The sequence below is a fragment of the Lontra canadensis genome, unplaced genomic scaffold (genome assembly GCF_010015895.1).
Source record: "Lontra canadensis isolate GAN:19392208 unplaced genomic scaffold, GSC_riverotter_1.0 scaffold70, whole genome shotgun sequence".
NCBI lineage: Eukaryota > Metazoa > Chordata > Mammalia > Carnivora > Mustelidae > Lontra > Lontra canadensis.
This window is the reverse complement of record NW_022631064.1, coordinates 5,166,604-5,187,072: the sequence shown is the minus strand read 5'-3', so window position 1 is coordinate 5,187,072 and position 20,469 is coordinate 5,166,604. Positions and strand designations below refer to the sequence as shown.

At 38.1% G+C, this 20,469-nt stretch overlaps 1 protein-coding gene across 3 annotated transcripts in view; it reads right to left on the bottom strand.

Annotated features, from left to right (window-relative positions):
• Nucleotides 1-1,909: 1,909 nt before the first annotated feature.
• The window catches only part of TTC39B (tetratricopeptide repeat domain 39B), a 124,013-nt gene continuing 105,453 nt past the window's right edge, over nt 1,910-20,469 (bottom strand). For all 3 annotated transcript variants that reach the window (XM_032880565.1, XM_032880567.1, XM_032880566.1), the window contains 4 exons: nt 16,473-16,581; nt 8,200-8,317; nt 6,537-6,653; nt 1,910-3,621 (listed from right to left, as the gene is read on the bottom strand). In XM_032880565.1, the coding sequence (XP_032736456.1) occupies nt 3,531-3,621; nt 6,537-6,653; nt 8,200-8,317; nt 16,473-16,581 (435 nt within the window). In that variant the 3' untranslated portion in view covers nt 1,910-3,530. The remainder of the gene's footprint in view (nt 3,622-6,536; nt 6,654-8,199; nt 8,318-16,472; nt 16,582-20,469) is intronic.

Genomic DNA, 20,469 nt, shown 5'->3' with positions numbered 1-20,469 from the left:
AAATAAATAAGATCTCTTTAAAAAAATGTAAAATAAAGAAAGGATGAGAAATAGAAGCATAATGATCATAGGAACTATTAGGAACTATCACAATGTAACTACATTTAGTGCTTCAAAAGAAACACTCAACTTGTCTTCAAAAGGGGGGAACCTTTATACACATGAGCCCTTATCAAAGACTCAGAAAGTGACCTCAAAGTTCAACTATAAGTTCCCAGGCCAGGTAGGAATGACAGTCACATAGCTCTGCTAACCTGCCTGCTTTGCCAAAGAGATAGCTATACTCTTAGACAGCTTCAATGATTAAAAATCTTCCTTGACGCTAATTTGAAATTCACCTCCCTATAGCTTCTACCCACTTGCTGAGGAAACAGAATCAGTGCTCTTCCTTTTCCTATGTGACTTGAGACCTTCTTGTATCCAGAAGAAGCACAGAAACATTAAAATATATGTTCATATAGGAGTTGATGTAGTCAACCTTCCATTAATTATCAAGCAGAAGTCATGCCTTCCTTGTTACTGATCCTACAAAGCAGAACCTCTGCTTGAGTCTTAAAATTTATACAGCACTAATCAGAACCCCGGCTCTGCATTTAGAAAAAAAAGAAAGAAAGAAAGAAAAGAAAATTCTACCAAAAATGACACAAATTGCACAAACTGTCAGACACATTGGCAGCCCAAACCCATCACATATGCCCCTCAAAACATTAGATAAAATATTGTCACTTCAGCACTCATTCTTCACAAAGCACCCTGAATCCAAAGGAACTCCCAAAAAGCAGTATTAGATGATGCCACATGAAACTTGTGCCACCAGGGTATCATGAAGAGGGCTGGAAACAGAGAAATATTTGTAGTGTTAATGATCTTACAACAATTAAACACTGAAAGACAATGGATGATTATCCATATTATCAGGTAATTACAAAGAGAACAGGACAATCAGAGAAAGATGATTATCATATGGTTTCACTCACATGAGGAAGGTAAGAAACAGCACAGAGGATCAAAGGGGAAGGGAGGGAAAACTGAATGGGAAGAAATGAGAGATGGAGACAAACCATGAGAGATTCTTAACTACAGGAATGAAACTGAGGGTTGCTGGAGGGGAGATGGATGAGGGGGTGGGGTAACTGGGTGATGGGCAGTGGGTGTTACATGCAACTGATAAATTATTGAACCACATATAAACTAATGACGTTCTCTATGTTGGTTAACTGAATTTAAATACAAAGAATAGGAAATAAAAAGAAAAATAAAATAAGAAAAATAAAGGAAAAAGTTTAACGAGACATAGGAATTTCTTTTATATTTGTTTGGTAACACAGAGTTAAAATAAAATTAAAAAAAAAAAAATAACCACTATACCTCATATTGTTTTCAAATTATACCAGAAAGAGAAGTTTTGACTGACTTTCACTCTGACCTGCAGCTTCTCACAAAAACAATATGGGTCTTTATATTTTGAAAAAGTAATGCTACCAAAGCTCTTCTAAGGCATTTAAAAACTATTTTTCAAGTTGTATACAAAATAATTATCAAATATATTTCCACTGGTGATTTAATAATGGTTCATTTTATTTCCTCTTGTCTGAACCTAAAATAAAGCTATGTAATTCATATGATTAGCACATAGTGAGAGCTTCCCCCATGCTGTCTGAAGGAACTCAAGTTGTATTAATCATCTCCCACTGGAAACATATCCTCAGTATTGGTCAAGAATTAGTACCTTAAAGAAAACAAGACCAAAATATCTTCTGCCAGGTACAGACTCGCAAAGCAGGGAATGAACAGTAAGGAACAAATTCATAATCTGGCTTATTGTCAGTGCCAAACACAAGAATAAGTTTAGAAGTGTTGGAATTTCTGCACTTCTGTCATTTTACATCAGAGACCACAACTCAGCCAATATTTTTGTATTGGTATTGTAATCAGCACATAAAAACCATAATTATTACAGCACTCATATATTCACATAGCCTTTTACAGTTTACCAAAAGCTATCACAGGGATTATCTAACTGATTCCTCACGAGCACCAAGTGGTGTGTTGTCTCCTCCCCTACCCCCCACCCTGGGGGGCAGTGGGAGGGGAATGGAGTCACAGAAATAATGAAGGATCTTACACCACATCAAGGAACTACTGACTAGCAGAGGTGGGCTCCAGACTCCCAATCTGGGGCTGTTCTGTTAAACTGCATAAGTTTCCATGATAAGTTACTCTTCAAAATGGAATGAAATAGGACCACACCCTGATTTATAGATCCATGAATTATTTTTCCTCACCCTGAATGCAATCCTGTCATTAACTCCAACACACGGGAGGACTGGGAGTAGACAAGATTGTAGAATAAGACATGCACTTTGTGGTACTGGTTGGGTTAAACAGTTTGACACTTTTGCTGAAAATGCCTAATACACAGACTCACAGTTACAAAACTGAAAGAGACCTTGAAAAGTCATCTGTTCTTTTTCCATTTCACAGATGAGGACAATATGCTGCTGCAAAGAGCAGGGGGCTCTCTAAAGGTCACCCCAGTAACTGCTATGAAGTAGCAGAGCCAGGCTCTCCCCACATTCTTCCCTGATTGGGTTTCCCAGATAAAGGACGACGCATGGTCCAGATATCTACAAGGAACCATCACAGTGCTAGATAGAGAGATTAGAAAATTAGATCTTACTCACCAACATCATGAGTATAAAAATTATTGATATTTTACATATTTAAAGCAGCAGGAATTTTGCTTCCTATAAAAAAAATAATCAACATAGGTATTTTAGACTCTCATGGCTAAGGCTGAGGATAATTTCTAAAATAGGACTTTTTCTTCCCTTTAGACAGTTTTTTGAGTTTTGTTTTTATAATAGACTTCAGTACATTCAAAAAAAGTCTAGTTGCTCAAAAATGTCACCACCTTTAACTTACATGAAGAATTAAAAAAAACCCAAAACCTAAAATTTCACCATCTTTGTAGATATGATTCTCTTCAACCCGTTAAGGACATCATCCTGTCCCTATTCACACCCACTGCCTGTCTCTTTCAGGAGACTTCAAGTTATTGTTAATCTATTTTGAATGTAGGTGATTTTTATTTCCCCTCTTAAATTTAAATAGTAGACAACAAAATATCTCTAACCAACAAATCTAAAAGTGGCTCAATTTATCAGCCATTTGTTACTTAAACATTAATTTCCACATTAAAAAAATAAATAATCTAATCAGACTTTGTTGTACCTGTGAGTCCTTTAAAAGACTTCTTCACTCTCCAATTCAAATCTAATATGAAATTCTTTTTGGAGAGGCAAAATATAAGAATTTTCTAGATAGTACTGAACATTGAACATTGTTTCACAAGAAAAAAAAAACATTTACGCAGACCAACAATAAACCACACAGATGATAAAAAATATTGACAATAAAATTAGTTTTTTGTCTCTCATTCACAAGACCAGTTTCCACTTTAATACAAGGTCTAATCTATAGCAAATATTGGTGCTAATTTAGGGAAAATTCCATCCTTCATGTTCTGATCAATCAGAGGAAGTTTTTTTCCAGAGGTGAAGCGCTGCCTGAATTCGGAAGTGTAGCCTGGACTCCATGGAGTAATCTTTGTAGTTGTTTCTAAAGAAAATAACAGTGAAATTGTAATGTCAAAAATCTCTTCGTATCCAAGGGCAACACCACCACCTCCCCTTCTTCTCATCTTCATTCCTTATTTGCTTCCAAACGTGAATATGCATTAACAGCAGATCTTGTTAAAATGTAGATTCTGATCCTGTGAGCGAAGGAGGATGACAATACTCTATACTTCTAGAAGCTCCCTGGCAGGGATTTGAAAGTCATACTTTGAGTAGCAAGTTCCTATTTAATGACCAAGCCATTCACAAACACAGCTACAAGCTTATGAAGAGGGTTTCAACAAATTTTGGGAACTCTTCCTAAATAGCTGACTTCCTTTCCTAAACCAGGAATTTTAAAGCAGCTTCACGTGAACATGATCAATCACCGCCCCCTCCACACAAAGAAATCATGCTGAAACCTCATGAAACAACTACAACAAAGAAAGCAGGATTACATGGTGACACCAAAATTATTTACTCCGATTCTAACAAGCAAATATCAATGGCTTGGCCAACAGTTGTGGGACAATGTCAGAAGGGGCCATAGAAATCACAGATTAAAATTTTTACTTAGATCATCCATGTTCACTTCTGTCTGCTAGAATTGTTAAGAATCAGCAGAATGGAATGGCTTTGACTTTGGGCTCCTGCGTTCACATGCTGCCTTGGCCCGTGGGTGAACTGTAACTCCTTTCTTTGCAAGGGCAATGCTTTCCTTCTACAGCTCTTCATCTTACAGAGATCTAAAAGCTACTCAATGGTAACCTTGACGAGGGTTATTATACACCTTATGAGTTACCAAAGGATGTAACTGAGTATTTTCCTAAATGCCTGGCCACTAGTTTTCATGATTTTGTGAAGCTCCAACTGCATAAAGGAAGGTGCAGACAACTGAACATCTTGAAATTATGGGAAGTCTGTTTCTGGTGGCTTCATTAGCACTGGCTTGAGTTCGTGGTGACTTTTGACCACTGATGGTCTTCTATTTTTGTAGTGAATTACCAGTCTTTTATTTTCATCATTATAAATTTGTTTTATTGTACATTGCTGAGATAACACCAAGTAGGTCTAAACAATCAATACTGCAAACAACAGTAATGAGAATCCCTAATTTTCCAATAGCTAGATCTGAAGGTACATACATGTCAGTTCAAATATGAGTCATTCTCACTCTGAACAGAATTAGCTTTAAAAGTGACTCACTCTGATATCACCCTTTTAAAAAAACTCAGCAGCAGCAGCCTCTCTCCACTCCATGATACCCTGAAGCTTCTTTCCCATTACTAGGCTTTATTCACAGCAAAACATCCTGAAAATTTGCCAGAAGTAGCTGACTCCATTTTCCCCCCTCATGGGTCAAAGTCACTGAGGATCTTCATGCTGCCAAGTTCAGCAGCATTTCTCTGGACACACCTTGCTTGACCTCTCAGTAGCTATCCTCAAAAATGATCACTCTCTTCTCTTTGAAACACTTTGTTCACTTTGCTTTCCTGGATGTCTTCCTAACTCGCTGGCCATTTCTTCTTAATCTTATTGTTTCATTCTAAAAGGATGGGATATCCCAAGGCTCTGGGCTGGACCTCTTTCTCTCGTTGTATTATTTTCCCAGAATCACTTCAAGTGTCATGACTTTAAATACCACTGTCTCTGTGCAGGTGACTTCGAAATCTCTACATTCAGCCTTGATGTTTCCACTGAACTCCATGCTTGTATATTTGACTGCCAAGTCCCCATCTCCACATGGACACCCAATAAGCACCTCAAAATCCCATGGTCCTAAACAGAGTATGTTTTCTCCCTTCCTGGAACCTGCTCTTCTAAGCAAAACCCATTTCAGTGACGAGCATCACGTACTATCTAGTGGCTCAACCGCCCAGTTTAGAGGTTTCCTAGCTGTGACTTCCACCAGGAATGCTTCCCCCCCAGTCTTTTGGTGACTGATTATCTCAAGATTGGCTTTAAATATGTAAATCTCAGCTACAATATCATCTCCTCATGGAAACCTTCCAGACTCAACCCAATCTAAGGTAATACCCAAGGACTCTGTATCATATTAGAAATTTCAGCAAAGCATATACCATTGCTGGTTCTCCCACTTGTCAGCTTATTCAACACCTCTCCCTAACTAAGCAAGAGGAAACGCTGCCTGTTTATGTACAGATGTCTGTCTAGAGCCTTAACAATTGTCTGGCACACAATAAGTGCTCAGTGAATACTTGCTGATTTTGAGTAAATGAACAAACCAATGAATCACTAAGCTATTTATGGCTTAAAGCTATTATCTCATTCTTTCTCTACTGTAACAAGTATTCAGTGCAAACAGACCACAGTGAGCCATGATCACAAGTCTGAGAGCCATTGTCTAGCAGAAATAAAAATGCTTCAGAATTACTACACTAGACCGAAAGAAAAGAGAGCTAGAGAAATATACAGAGGGCTTCTTCCAATCAGCGGCTCTTGAAGGAAATGAGAGATGTGATTGAAGACACCAAGGGTCAGCAAATTATGACCCAAATAATGGCCAAGTCCAAAGACAACCATTTATTTACATATTGTCTTCTGTGGCTGCTTTCAGTACAATCAGAAGTTGCAATGAGACCTTGTGCTTGTAAAACTAGAAATACTTACTATCTGACCCTTTATAGAAAACATCCGCCAACCCCAATGCAGAAAAGAACAGGTTAAAAATCTGGCATAGCGATGCCAGCAATCACAACACTTGTAAACAGTCACAGGGTGTCAGCCATTGAAAAGGTTGGAAATAGCACAACTAGAGCAAAAGTTATGAGCATAACATTATTATTCATTTTTCATTCATGTTTTAACTTCTAAGTATATAAAATTACTGCTGTGGTTATACCAGTGTCAATGTTCCTGACTTCAGAGCAAGCAGGAAAAGCTGCCATTACCACTTACCTTGCAGTTTCTAGGGTCTTTATGGCCTTGTCAATTTCCCCTTGGCTTTTGTACAAAAAGGCCAACTCAAACAGAGTAAATGGCACTAGGTAGTGGTCATACTTCAGTAGCTTTTCACTAAAAGAGTAAACGGAAAGCAATTAAGTCCTAACAAAACAAGAAACAAATCATTCTTTTTCAAAGTATGTACTTTCCCCATTCTGCAGAAAACAGGTGCACCACTAAGCCTATCACCAGAGAGAACTGTCATTATACAGCTGAGGGATCTAATAAACGATGGCAATAAATAGTTTGTTTTGAATATATTCCTCTTTTATTTTATTCTTTAATCTAAATCCAGTCCTGAGCATTATTTACACCCCTTAGGAAGATGAATGATGCAAGATCTTCAAAGATTAACCCTGGAAAGGACAACATCATCCCCGTAAAAAAAATGAGTATGTTCAGAAAATGACTCCATTTAGAAATTAGAACACTGTTTTACTTTATATGTTAAGTCTTACAAGGCTAAAATAAAAGTCCATAAATAAGTGGTCGACACTTCTGTTTTCAGCAATAGTATGAAATCTGACCATAAAACATCAAGAAGCAATAAAATATATATATAAGTAACGCACTTCCAAATGCATAATTCAGCTCACAAGAACATAAGAAAAACTCTCAAACTGAAAACAAAGGCAGAACTCTAAGGGTGTGGATGACGTCAAAGCAGCCCTGGGATCTGCTACGACCTGAGTCAACCAGGACTTTCTATCTCAGTGTCCACGCAGCGGAGGCCTTGAGTCCACAGAAGAGTAGAGCCTGAGACCTCCATATAAACCTGGGGCCATTCTCCAACAGGGGGAGGACGGATTGGAAAAACCCACTCCCTGGCATAGGAGGAAGACAAGGGCAGTTGGCTCCTCAATCTGGGTCCAGGTTGGAAGGAAAAAAACACAGACAATAAAAAAATTCTTTGGGAAATTAATAACCAACAGACCTGACCTCATATGAATTTGCAATTCAAATTTACGAATTTACATGGCCCAAAAGATCCAAGGACCTCTCAGTAATGCCATTAACACAAACTGGCAGAAATAAAAGCAAAATCACTTTAGAGACTCTTCTTCCAGCCTAACCTCACAGATGTCTCAAGATAAGACTCCAAGGAAGGGGAGCTCACGGTCCAAAATCACAAAACACATGAGCAAACAATTCACTGTAGATTCGATAAACGTTAACATGTAGCACAAATGGGTCATCCTTTCGATCCTTCCAGAAACACCAGTAAAACCAAACACCATGGCTACTTCTTCTTTTTTTTTTTAATCAATGGCTACTTCTTTAACATGTTTACTAATAACACAGTAGATTACCTATTTGGGAAATAGGTCCCTTTCCTCTTTATAAGGACACCAGTCCTCACCCGTCCTCTACATTCTCATCTAAGCTAGTGTCTAGATTTTGTGGAACTTAGCATTCCCCTTAAACACTATGTAGAAATGCATAAAGCCATCTTCTACTTGGGCTCTGAGTCTGCTCTCGAAGGACAATGAGAGAGCTACTGGATTCTCTTCCCGGTAACCCTGGAACACTCGCTGTGGGAGAAAACATGTCGCTTTCTCACAGCAGTTCCCTGGGAACCGCAGTTTGCACTCAGCTCGGCCTCCTCATTTGTCTGTACCTTTGGATGACGTGATTGAAGCACAGCTCGGCTTGCAAGGGCCGCTGCAGGTTCTTCAGGCAACACCCTTTCAGCAGCTTTACCAGACACTCATCGTCCACAGAGTAGTCACTCATGTCTAAAGCCAGGCAAAGAGAAAACACACACAAAAGGAAAATCGCTTTAAAACATCCCAAGGAAGAGGGACAAAGAATAGCTATGAGGTTTCAGAGGGATCGCTGAGAAATAAGGAAAATATTTCTAGCATTTATTAGGTTTCCCTTAAGAAAACACAATGAAAATATTTTAAATCAAAAGAAGAGGCAGCTTACTACCTCAATACACCATTTGACTAAGGGCTGCCACTCTATCCACTTGAAAATCGCTCTTCAGGTGCTCAGGGCTCAGTCTCCGAGTTAGGTGGTCTTAGGTGTGAGAGTAGGAAATCTGAACTCTAAATAAAATAAGAGTTGTATTAATTCTATAAGAGGTAAAGCAGTGAGGAGCAAGAAGGCGGCCTCCCCCTGTGGTTCTGGCATCTAACTCTGCTGGCTTCGCACCGGAGAGGATAACACGTCCATATGGAGAAGCAGATGGCTTCCTACCCATTAAAAATTCAGGAAGTAAGAATACCCTCTTCAGACCATTCTGTTTTACAACTTATCAAGTCTCCCAGGTTTTGTTCTTTTGGGGGGAAAAATTCTGTCATAAAATTAGACAAAATGGTTCCCTAAGTACATGCAAGGTACCTAAAATCCTCACAAACTTGCAAGTGCTTGAGGCTAACGGAAAGGGTTTTCTTTAGCACGTTTTCCCTTTCGAAAATGACTCTGCCTTCTACAGCCCAAGGCTATGGACTATTTAAGCAAAAGCAACCATACCCTGTGTGACAGCAACCTAAAAAAGGTAGACATTTCCCATCTACCACTTTTGAATCTGGGTGCTTTTACAAGTGACTGAAACTAAGTCATTCCCAAGACAGACGGATAATTCATACATTTCAGGCTGTGACAATACAGGGTGTTGGGTTGGGGGGTGGCTAGTAAACCAGACCACTGAGGCCTGGGAGTCCTCATATTCCATCAGATTCCCCTGCTTTCAGTACAAACCTCAGAAATCACTATTAACACATGCCAGTGTTTGCATTAGTAAACTGCTTGTTTATGGGAGGTTAATGATACCACTTAACCAACGGAAGGGGATCACTTTACTCCTAAGGGGCTAAAAACAGCTGATATTCACCTCTCACTTCCAAGCTCTGATAGCTCGTTCACCAGGAAAAATCATGGACATCAATATCACGTTACCATTTTTCAGCCCTGCTGCCCCTCCCCCCCCCAAATATATCTATGTTTCTAATCATGGATGTTCACTGAAATATCTTTCCAGGCCTAGAACCAAACCCTTAGGGTCCGTACTGGATGCTAGTTTTTAATATCATTTTTGTGCATTCTATTGATTTCTATATCAGCATTTTATGACAATTTGTCTTACCATAAACTTCTGGTGCTCAGTGAATGATGGTTTTGCTAAGGAACAGACATAAACTATGGAAAATTAAAATACCAGTAAATCTGCACTTAGCTTTTATTTAGATCATGAGTTAAGGATATGAAAATGGGTCCGAAGACACCACCTTCCTCCAAAGCTTAGCCAAACCATCATTTCCTCAGACCACAGAGTATTCTCTGTCAGATGATTACTTTCCCTTAAAATCTGAATTCTTTAACATGATTCTCAACCTCCTGGGTGAGTTCACAGATGAACATTTCAACACACAATTTCCATTTTACATTCCAAGAAAATTATACAACAATGCTGCCAAAGCACATTTTCATCACAAAAGATCTGCTTAACTTAATAAAACAGAGGGTAGGCTGAGGAAAAAGAAAGTTTGAAGCCCAAACTACAAAAATATCCACAATGAACTTCTTAGAAACTAGCTGCAATGCAACAAAGGAAAAATTAAAAAACAGATTTAGAAAGTGAAAAGCTATAAAGTAGCATTTTCCCTTTTATGTAACTCTGATTGCATTTGCTATAGAATTTCACAAAGCAAATTAACTGCAATGAAGAGTCAGAGAAGATCTATTGTACCAACTTCTGGCTACATGTTGAGTTTAGTTAGATTTCAAATGAAACACTAATGGAATTAGTGGCAGACACTGACTCCAGGCATATCACACCAAGTGTTCTTCTCTTATTAAACTGTATCCTTCCCTTTGTATCCCTAAAGGCCCTTTCATAATCGCATTGTCAGAGCAGAACACCAACTGTATCTTCTACCTTCTTTTACTTTAGAGACACTTGCTAAGGGGAGAAGAAGGGAAAATACATTCAACTCCCAATACTAGGGGAAAGGGGGTAGTGGCTGGAGTCACCTCGGGGTTACAACTTCATTTCATTTTTTCAGTTTTGGATTTTTTCCCCCTTGCTCTGAAAGATAAGAGCTTAATTACTAAAAGCTCATTACTGAGGGGAGGGAGGGAGCCAAGATGGGGATCTGGTCATTTTTCTGCATAGAGCAATGGACCTGGTAGAGATTATCATAAATTTTGTGTACAAAATCTTCAGAAAACTTTTATTATTAATATTTTTTTAACCCGGAGGGAATACAGACAAAAATAGAATTGTATGAAGTACAGTGCATCTGTCTGTCTGAGCTTTCCCCAGCCCCTCCCTTAGATATCTCTAAGCTGATCATCTCGATAGATCATTAAAAGAAGAAGGAAGCAGATGGCTTCCTACCCATTAAAAATTCAGGAAGTAAGAATACCCTCTCCAGACCACTGGAGAGAGCAGTCTGTTTTTTAAGCCTCTATTGCACTGTATATCCATAGTCTGATACATATATTACAACTTTACATCCCCCCCCCAACCAATAATGGGACAAACTAAACTTCGAGGTAAAGGCTGAAGAGCCTGTTCAAATAGAGAACAATCCAGTGGTCCCCCAAGACTTCTTAATATACAAAGGCCCCACTCTCTGGTGGCGGTAAACATTAGTCTATACTACAAAGGATAGACATCCAAATGTCAGAATTCATTCAACTGAACCAAAGCCCTTAGAGCTGTAGAAAAACACAAGGAACAAGATGATCCAGGTTTTTTTGGGGGGGGTACTCTACCAATGTTTTCATTTAATAAAGAGAGGTTTTCCTTCACCTCTCAGTTTTTATTATCCACTTATTAAAAAACATATCCATTTTCCCATCTGGTTTTTGGATATGTGGGTTTTAATCATAGATAATTCCCCTACTGGCAGGAACAATGTTTTCTCAGCCTATCACAATTCTATCTCTAGTACAGAAAATCTATGAGTTTTCAAATGAGCAAGTTAATAAAACATAGCCAAAGTAGTTGAACAAAAATGAATACTAAAATTTGTTTAAAAGCCCAGATAAATTTTATAAAGGTGCATTTTGTGAAATCTAATTTTTTAAAGTAAACATTTATGGAGTTTCATTTCATCTAAATTTCAAAATGATGTAACTTTATGTCGACTTTACAATCAAATCAAACTGAAATCTTTTTTCCTTTTTGAAGGAGCTTCACACTGAAAATAGTAAAGATCATCTCACATCCATCAGAATGGCTACTACAAAAACAAACAAACAAACAAGCCACAATAACCAAAAAAACCCTAGGATATTACAAATACTGATGGAGATACAGAGAAATTAGAACCTTGTGCACTGCTGGAGGGAATATAAAATGGTGTAGCCGCTATAGAAAATAGTATGGCAGTTCCTCAAAAAAACTTAAAAGAGAAACGCCACATGACCCAGCAGTTCTACTTCTGGGAACAGATCTCAAAGAACCGAAAGCATGGCGCCTGGCTGGCCCAGTCAGTTAAGCATCTGCCTTCGGCTCGGGTCATGGTCCTGGGGTCCTGGGATGGAGTCCGGTATTGTCAGGCTCCCTGCTCAGCGGGTAGTCTGCTTCTCCCTCTACCCCTCCCCCTGCTTGTACTCTCTGTCTTTCAAATAAATAAACAAAACCTTTAAAAATAAACAAAAGAACTGAGAACAATCTCAAAAAAAAATTTACATACCCATGTTCACAGAAGTATTATTTGCAATAGCCAAAAAGCGGAAGCAACTCAAATGTGCAAGTGGATAAATGGAAAAGAAAAACATGATCTATACTTTCAATGAAATATTATACAGCCTTAAAAAGGGAAATTCTCATATATGCTACAACATGGATATACCCTGAGGCCATTTTTTTTTTTTAAGATTTTATTTATTTGACAGAGAGAAGGAAAGCACAAGCAGGGGGAGCAGCAGAAGGAGAGGGAGAAGTAAACTCCCTACTGAGCAGGGAACCCAATGGACTCGATCCCAGGACCCCAGGATCATGGCCTAAGCTGAAGGCAGACACTTAACCCACTGAGTCACCCAGGGGCCCCATACCCTGAGGCACCATTATGCAAAGCAAAATAAGCAGTCCCAAAAGGACAAATCATGTAGGATTCCACTCATATGAGCAACCTAATGTAGTCACATTCATAGTAACAAAAAAATAGTACTATGGCTGCCAGAGGCAGTGGGGAGAGGGAAATGGAGAGCTATTTTGAATGGGTATGGCAAAGTACTGGAGACTGGTTGCACAGCTATGTGAATATAGCTAACATTACCAAACTGTATAGTTAAGAATGGATCATGTGGTAAATTTTGTGTTATATATAATTTTAACTACAATTAAAATTAAGAAGAGGGGCACCTGGGTGGCTCAGTCAGTTAAGCGTCCGACTTTTGATCTCAGCTCAGGTCCTGGTTTCACGGTCATGAGTTCAAGCCCCACTCAGGGCTCCACAAAAAAAATAAATAAGTAAATAAAATAAAATAATTTTTAAAAATTAAAAATATTTAATTGTAAAAGGAATCATAAAGAAGCTTAATGCAACTTTGTATGTAGAAACTATGTAGATAATATATCAATAATGGACCGTCTAGAACATACAAAGAAAGTCTAAACTGTCCATATAGTGAGTCTGTAAGTCTGTACTCATACATACACTCCTTTGGTCTCTGTTAAATAGTACGAACTTTGGATTTCTCTTTCATTTCAGTTTCTTGAGACTTTTCATCCACTTGTTTCCCTGGTGCCCATAAATCACAGAGAATTATCAGTCCATGAAGATAAATACCTCAATATTTTAGCTACTCTACCTAAGCCCCAGTTCATAGGGGCTGAGGTTTAATACTTTTCTGGAAGGGGGAGGGAAAAGGAGAGAAAAGGAACCATGGTTCTTTTATAAAAATGCTGCCTTTAATATGGGAGATGGACATTGCCCACCCTCCATCAATAGATGACCTTTGCAGGTGACTTTTTTTAATAATAAAGTAGAATATTCCATTTACTTGTTCTCCCTGTGATTACCAGTTTATATTCACAGAATGGTTATTTAGGAGATCTGGGAGGCGGGGGTGTTGATCTGTGGCCTCAGAACATCATTGCTTTTTGTTCTATTGACTTCTTCAGGTATCCTATCTGAAACCTTGACCTTATTAGCAACTAAGGCCACTGATTCAGTTTTCATTCTTTTATATTTCTTCTCCTTATTGATGGTAATCTAAAACTAGAATTATTTTAAATATGGAAAGCAGCCTAAATGCCCAACAACACTGAATGTGTTGATTAAATTATGATACATTAGCTCCATGGAGTGCTATGAAGCTTTCGAAATTATTATGAGCCATTTAGCAACAATTTAAAAGTCTATGATAAAAATAGAACTACCATGTGATCTAGAAATTCCACCTCTAGGTATTTATCCAAAGAAAATGAAAACACCAACTCGAAAAGATATATGCACCCCCATGTTCATCACAGCATTATTTACAATAGCCCAGATATGGAAGCCATAAGCGGATGAATGGATAAAGAAAATATATACTACATCTTCTGTATGTAGTAGATACATACCATAGAATATTATTCAGCCATAAAAAATAAAATCTTGCAGCTTTGCAACAACATGGATTGACCTTGAGGGCATTATGCTAAGTAATGAAATAAGTCAGACAGCAAAAGAGAAATACCATACTTTCACTTATGTGAAATCTAAAACGGAACAAAACAAAAAAATCAAGCTCATAAATCCGTGGTTGCTGGGGGTGGGGCATGGGAGGTAGAAGAAATGGGTTAAGAGAGTCAAAAGTATAAACTTCCCATTATAAAATAAATCATGGGGATATAATGTACAGCATGGTGATTATAGTTAATAATACTGTGCTTCAGGGGCACCTGGGTGGCTCAGTGGGTTAAGCCTCTGCCTGGGATTGAGCCCTGCATCGGGCTCTCTGCTCAGTGGTGAGCCTGCTTCCCCCTCTCTCTCTGCCTGCCTCTCTGCATTCTTGTGATCTCTCTCTCTCTCTGTCAAATAAATAAGTTAATTAATTAATCCTTAATTAAAAAAATAATACTGTACTTTATATTTGAAAGTTGCTAAAAGGGCAGATCTTAAAAGTTCGAACACATGAAAAAAACTTTGTAACATGTATGGTCATGTATGTTAACTAGATTTATTGTGCTGATCATTAGAGAGTCCACTGAATCTTTATTGTATACACATGAAACTAACATAATGTTATATGTCAATTATACTTCAATAAAAAAAGTGTATGATATATCAAGTGAAAAAAAAAAAGTAGTCTAGTGTATGTCCAGGTACACTATGATTATAACTGTAAAAATAAGGCTAGGATGGAGCAAACAAATATTCTAAATTAATTGTATTATAACAGCAAAAACATGGGTAATTTCTTTCACCTACATGTATCAATTATATGCTTAATTTTTTAACAATAATTATAAAGGAAAATGTCATTTAACATTTTAGCCTCATTCTACAGCTCTAAATACAAATGAGGTCCCTCATCCCTGGAGCTATGTTCAGTATTTAATTTCCCATGTGGAGAACATATTGAATATTGGGCTAGCCACTCCATCAGTGCCCATCTTTTTCCAGTTAAAACACATGAGTTAGGGGCGCCTGGGTGGCTCAGTGGGTTAAGCCTCTGCCTTCGGCCCAAGTCATGATCCCAGGGTCCTGGGATCGAGCCCCGAATCGGGCTCTCCGCTCTGCGGAGAGCCTGTTTCCTTCTCTCTCTCTGCCTGCTTCTCTGCCTACTTGTGATCTCTGTCTGTCAAATAAATAAATAAATAAAATCTTAAAAAAAAAAAAAAACACATGAGTTAACTGTTACAATTTTCTTTGCCTTTACCTGAACTTCTATGCCCTTTACCATGTTTGTCACCATAGAAGTTTTCATTTTACTTCTGTGGTTAGAACATTCCAAAGGATAAGACTTAAATGATTGGGAAGTTGAAAAGGAATACTACAAAGGCTAGCATCTATAGCATCATTTGTCAAAGATAAATCCTCTATTTAAGCTAGAGAATTAGACAATGTCAGATCAAGAAAACTTTGGATACTATCTGTGTATTTTTGGATATCATCATCTCATGATATCCAGAAATGATGAGGTATGTTTCCCAGAGTCTCACAGCTGCAAAGCTGGGACTGTAAACCCAGACGGCCTGTTTTTTCCTTCTACTATGCCAGCTGCTTCCAGGAAACGGAGCTTCCAGTAAACTGGAGAGGGGCCTCTAGGACAACCAACAGTAATGAGTAAAAAAATTAAATCGTGATAAAATTTCAACTTGAAAACAATCTTCTGTGTCTACAAAAGCATAATAGTCATTACTGAACAAAAGAGGGGATGGAATGAGTCACAAATAAAAAACCAGAAATGCACTCTAAAACTCGACTGATTGTTCATCTGTCTCAACGACAGACTTATTCAGATATAATTCACCTACCATACAATTCACCCACTTGAAGTACACTTCACTGGTCTTGAGTATGCTATAGAGTTGTACAACCAATACTACGGTCTTAGAACATTCTCAACACTCCAAAAGGAAATACCATACACCCTTTAAAAACTATCACACGCAGACTCCAGTTCTTCCATCCCTCGTTATAAAATCACTAGTCTACTTTCTGTCTTTATAGATTTACCTATTCTCAGTATCTCATTTAAATGGAACCATGCGATATGCTGTCTTCTGCAATGAGCATCTTTCACATAGCCTCATGTCCCCAAACTTGTCCATGTGGCAGCACGTGTCATTCCTCCCTTCTTCTGATCACAATCACCCAGATCCTTGCAGCCCAAGAGCTTTGTCCTTGTGATACACACAAATGAACATGGGCAGATAGACACAGGGAAAGGGCAGGAGGTAATAAAAAAGATTTTCAGGATTTTACTTTTCATACTTACTTTCATTTTGTAAAGTAGCTTCAGCCTTTTCGACAGTGACCAACAGATTTTCGGAAAGGTCTTTTCTCTTGCTCACTATTGGAAAACCGTTCCAGACATACATCATTTCCTAACAAGGAAGAATGAAAAGCCATTTGCAATTGTGTGAGGTTATTCAATGTCCTTTACAATAATGAAACCAATCTCTTGGTTGCTACAGATCTCAAGGTAACATCCAGACATCACTTTCCTTAGCTTTCTTCATTTGGAGTGTAGTAATTATAATTTCCCCTTTTCTCATTTTATTTTATTTCTCATTTTATTATATGCCTTTTGCCTTTTATATCATGAAGTAATTCAATATATACAGTATATTATGTTTTTACTGAAAAATATACTCATTCATTTAAGCGTCTACTAGTATTCAATCCTTTTGGAAGATAATGGGTTACAAATACAGAAATAAATATTTTTAACTGATACTATGAACAGTTGTATATGATATAAATTTTTGTCATTACTTTTAAGTAAAGGGAAACATTTTTAAAATATCTGCCAGTTATGTACATAAAATGTTCCCAAGGACTTCACTGGAAATGAATATAGAAAGTATTTTAATGGTTCTTTTACCCCATTAAAAACATGTGACAGGGGGTGCCTGGGTGGCTCAGTTGTTAAGTGTCTGCTTTCAGCTCAGGTCATGGTCCCAGCATCCTGGGATCGAGCCCCACATTGGGCTGCTTGCTCTGCAGGAAGTCTGCTTCTCCTTCTCACTCCCCCTGCTTATGTTTCCTCTCTCGCTATGCCTGTCTCTCTGACAAAGAAATAAATAAAATCTTTAAAAAAAAAAAAACACACAAACATGTGACAGTCCAGCGATACAATCCAACATGCAGGAAGCACAATCATTTAAAGGCCATATGGCTGAATGACAGCCCCTGAAAATGTAAACTAATGATTTCTCATTGAAAATTACATCTCATAGGCTAACAGATGAGAAATTTTTTGGACCAAAAGTAAAGATGCTTTTGCTTGAAAATATTTTTCTAACTTCCTGGTAGCACAGTTCATATTTTTAAGTGTATGAAATAGGCAGGGTAATCAGTATCTTCTTGGACATAAACAAATTTTAAAATATGATAAAGCTACTGTTTGAATAGCTTCTTACAGGGAAGAAGTAGAAATAAGGAAAATATATTCAAGTGGCAGAAAGTCGTCTCTACTCTATGACACTAAAAACTAAGATCACAACACTCTAAAAAATTTTTTTTTACATCTAACAGTTTCTTATTGCTAATGTGTAAGAGCTTGATTCAATAATTAATAGAATTAACTGATGATCTTTTAAATTTTATTTTTATTGATAGACTGTTTTATCAGAAGACGGCAAGCTCATATGTGAGATTCTATAAAAATGACATTTTGGTGAAATTCCTAGTTACCACAAATTCAGACCGATTCTACACTTTTAAACCTGTAGAAAGAAGTACAGTGAGTTGTCCTTCCTTAAGACCCTTACTGAGCAAAACAGGATGTAGTTATGTACACATCAGCATCTAAGTTCTAGGGCACAGAAGGGGCTATTGTGCTTTAAAATCTTTTCACAAAAGTTCTGTGACACAAAGAAGAAATTTCCCAATGCAAATCACCTGACAGAAATCAACAGGAATGGATCTAAAAGCTGTAATTGGTGAAACAGCAAGAGGCTCCCACGTTAGCTGGGGACGGGGGATGTTTGGTCACCTTTGTGATTTGCATGGTGTTCCTGTTTTTATCTGTGCTCGGATTTGATGACAGAGTGCTATTTTTGTCTCATTCCATCACAGGCACAAAATAACCTGGTCTGACAGTGGTGCTCTCTGAGACTGCTGATCTTTAGTACAGAACACCTGGACCTGGGTATAGGCTAGCTCCTATCGGATACCTGATAGAGGCTGCAGTCTTCTTTCTCACAGAATATATAAAGAGCTCCTATGACTCAATGAAAAAACAATAAACGACCTAATGAAAAATTACATTAGTATATGACCAACTCACAAGAGAAGAAATAAAAATAATAAGCATATGAAAAGATACTCAACCATACCAACAGGGGGATATAAATTAAAATAGTGAAATGCTGTTGGTAAAAATTTAAACCAGTAGAGCCTTTCTGGAGGGCAATTTGGTAATGTCAAAATAATAAGTGCATATACTCTCCAACCAGGAATTCCATTTCTAGAAATCTTTTCAGAGAATTATATGACTATGTACCCAAAAAAAGCAATATAAAAGAATATTCAGGGTGCCTGGTGGCTCAGTCATTAAGCGGCTGCCTTCAGCTCAGGTCACAACCCCAGGGTCTTGGGATCAAGCCCCACACTGGGCTCCCTGCTCGGTGCGGAGCCTGTTTCTCCCTCTGCCTACTTCCCTTACTTGTGCTCTCTCTCTCTCACTGTCAAATAAATAAATAAAATCTTAAAAAAAAAAAAAAGAAGAACATTCATTGCAACATATTTGTAACTGTAAAAACTGGAAACTAAACTGTCAAAGGGGAATCACTGAATAACTCTGAAACACAAAAAATAATAATAAATAAATAAATAATCAAGAAACCCCAAAGGAAGACAGCAGACATTCAGTTTGCATTTAATGGTTTTCCTGTGCTACCTACAAAATGTAAGCCCCAAAGAACCAGAATAATATAATACACTCAGTAATTTTAAATATTTTTAAAAAGATTTCATTTATTTGTCAGAGAAAGAGAGAGAGCCCAAGCAGGGGGAGTAGGCAGAGCAGGCAGAACAGGCAGAAGGAGAAGCAGGCTCCCCGCTGAGCAAGGAGCCCGATTCAGGACTTGATCCCAGGATCCTGGGATCATGATCTGAGACAAAGGCAGTAGCTTAACCAACTGAGCCACCCAGGCACCCCTATTCAGTACTTTGAAGGAAATATTCATGAAAAAAAATTCCCGTGGAAATTATGCTTTTCATGATGTCTAGTCTTACCAGCATAATGATCAAGAATGTGAGCTCCAGGGGCACCTGGGTGGCGCAGTCGGGTGAGCACCCACTCTGGGTTTTGGCTCAGGTGAGAGCTCAGGGTCATGAGATGGAATCCTACCTTGGGCTCTATGCTGAGCGTGGAATCTGCTTGAGATTCTCTCTCCCTCTCCCTCTGCCCCCTTCTCATATGCTCTAATAAATAAATAAATCTTTAAAAAAAGAAGGTGTGAGCTCCAGCACCACTGTGTCCCATGCAGCAACCACCAGGCACTGAGGGCACATGAGCACTGGAAATGTGGCTACTCCAAATGGAGATGTGCTCTAAGCGTAAAATACACACTGGACTTCAAATAATCAGTACAATAGAAAGGAATGTGAGATATCTCACTAAGTTCTTACTGGTTACATGTTCAAACAAACATTTCACATATATCTGGTTAAACAAAATATATTCCTAAAATTATTTTCATGTTTCCTTTGATTTCTTACATTTTGTGACCTTTTAATTTTTAATGTGGCTACTAGAAAAGGTAAAATCATGTAAGTGGCTTGCGTGAGAATTCAAGTCAACTCTAATTAAGCCAACTCACCTCTCTCCCTAAATTTCCTTATCTGTAAAATGGGGTTAACAGAGAGAAAGTACTCACAGAGAGTAACTGTAAGAATGAAATGATACACATTTTTAAATAGTTTTTCAAAAAATATCAAATGATATATTCTTAAATACCATAATGCCTAGAACATACCAACTAGTCAAAAAAATTAGCTATAATTTTTATGATTATTTGATTATTAATAATTCATACATGTTCACCTTACAAACACCCTTGCAATGGCGTTAAATTGAGCTGAACTTCACAGGTGTGCTTCCCACTACTGTGACTAGATGTTTCTTTCTAAAATACAAATAGTAGGGGCACCTGGGTGACTCAGTGGGTTAAGCCCCTGCCTTCAGCTCAGGTCATGATCTCAGGGTCCTGGGATCTAGCCCCGCGTTGGGCTCTCTGCTCAGCAGGGAGACTGCTTCCCTCTCT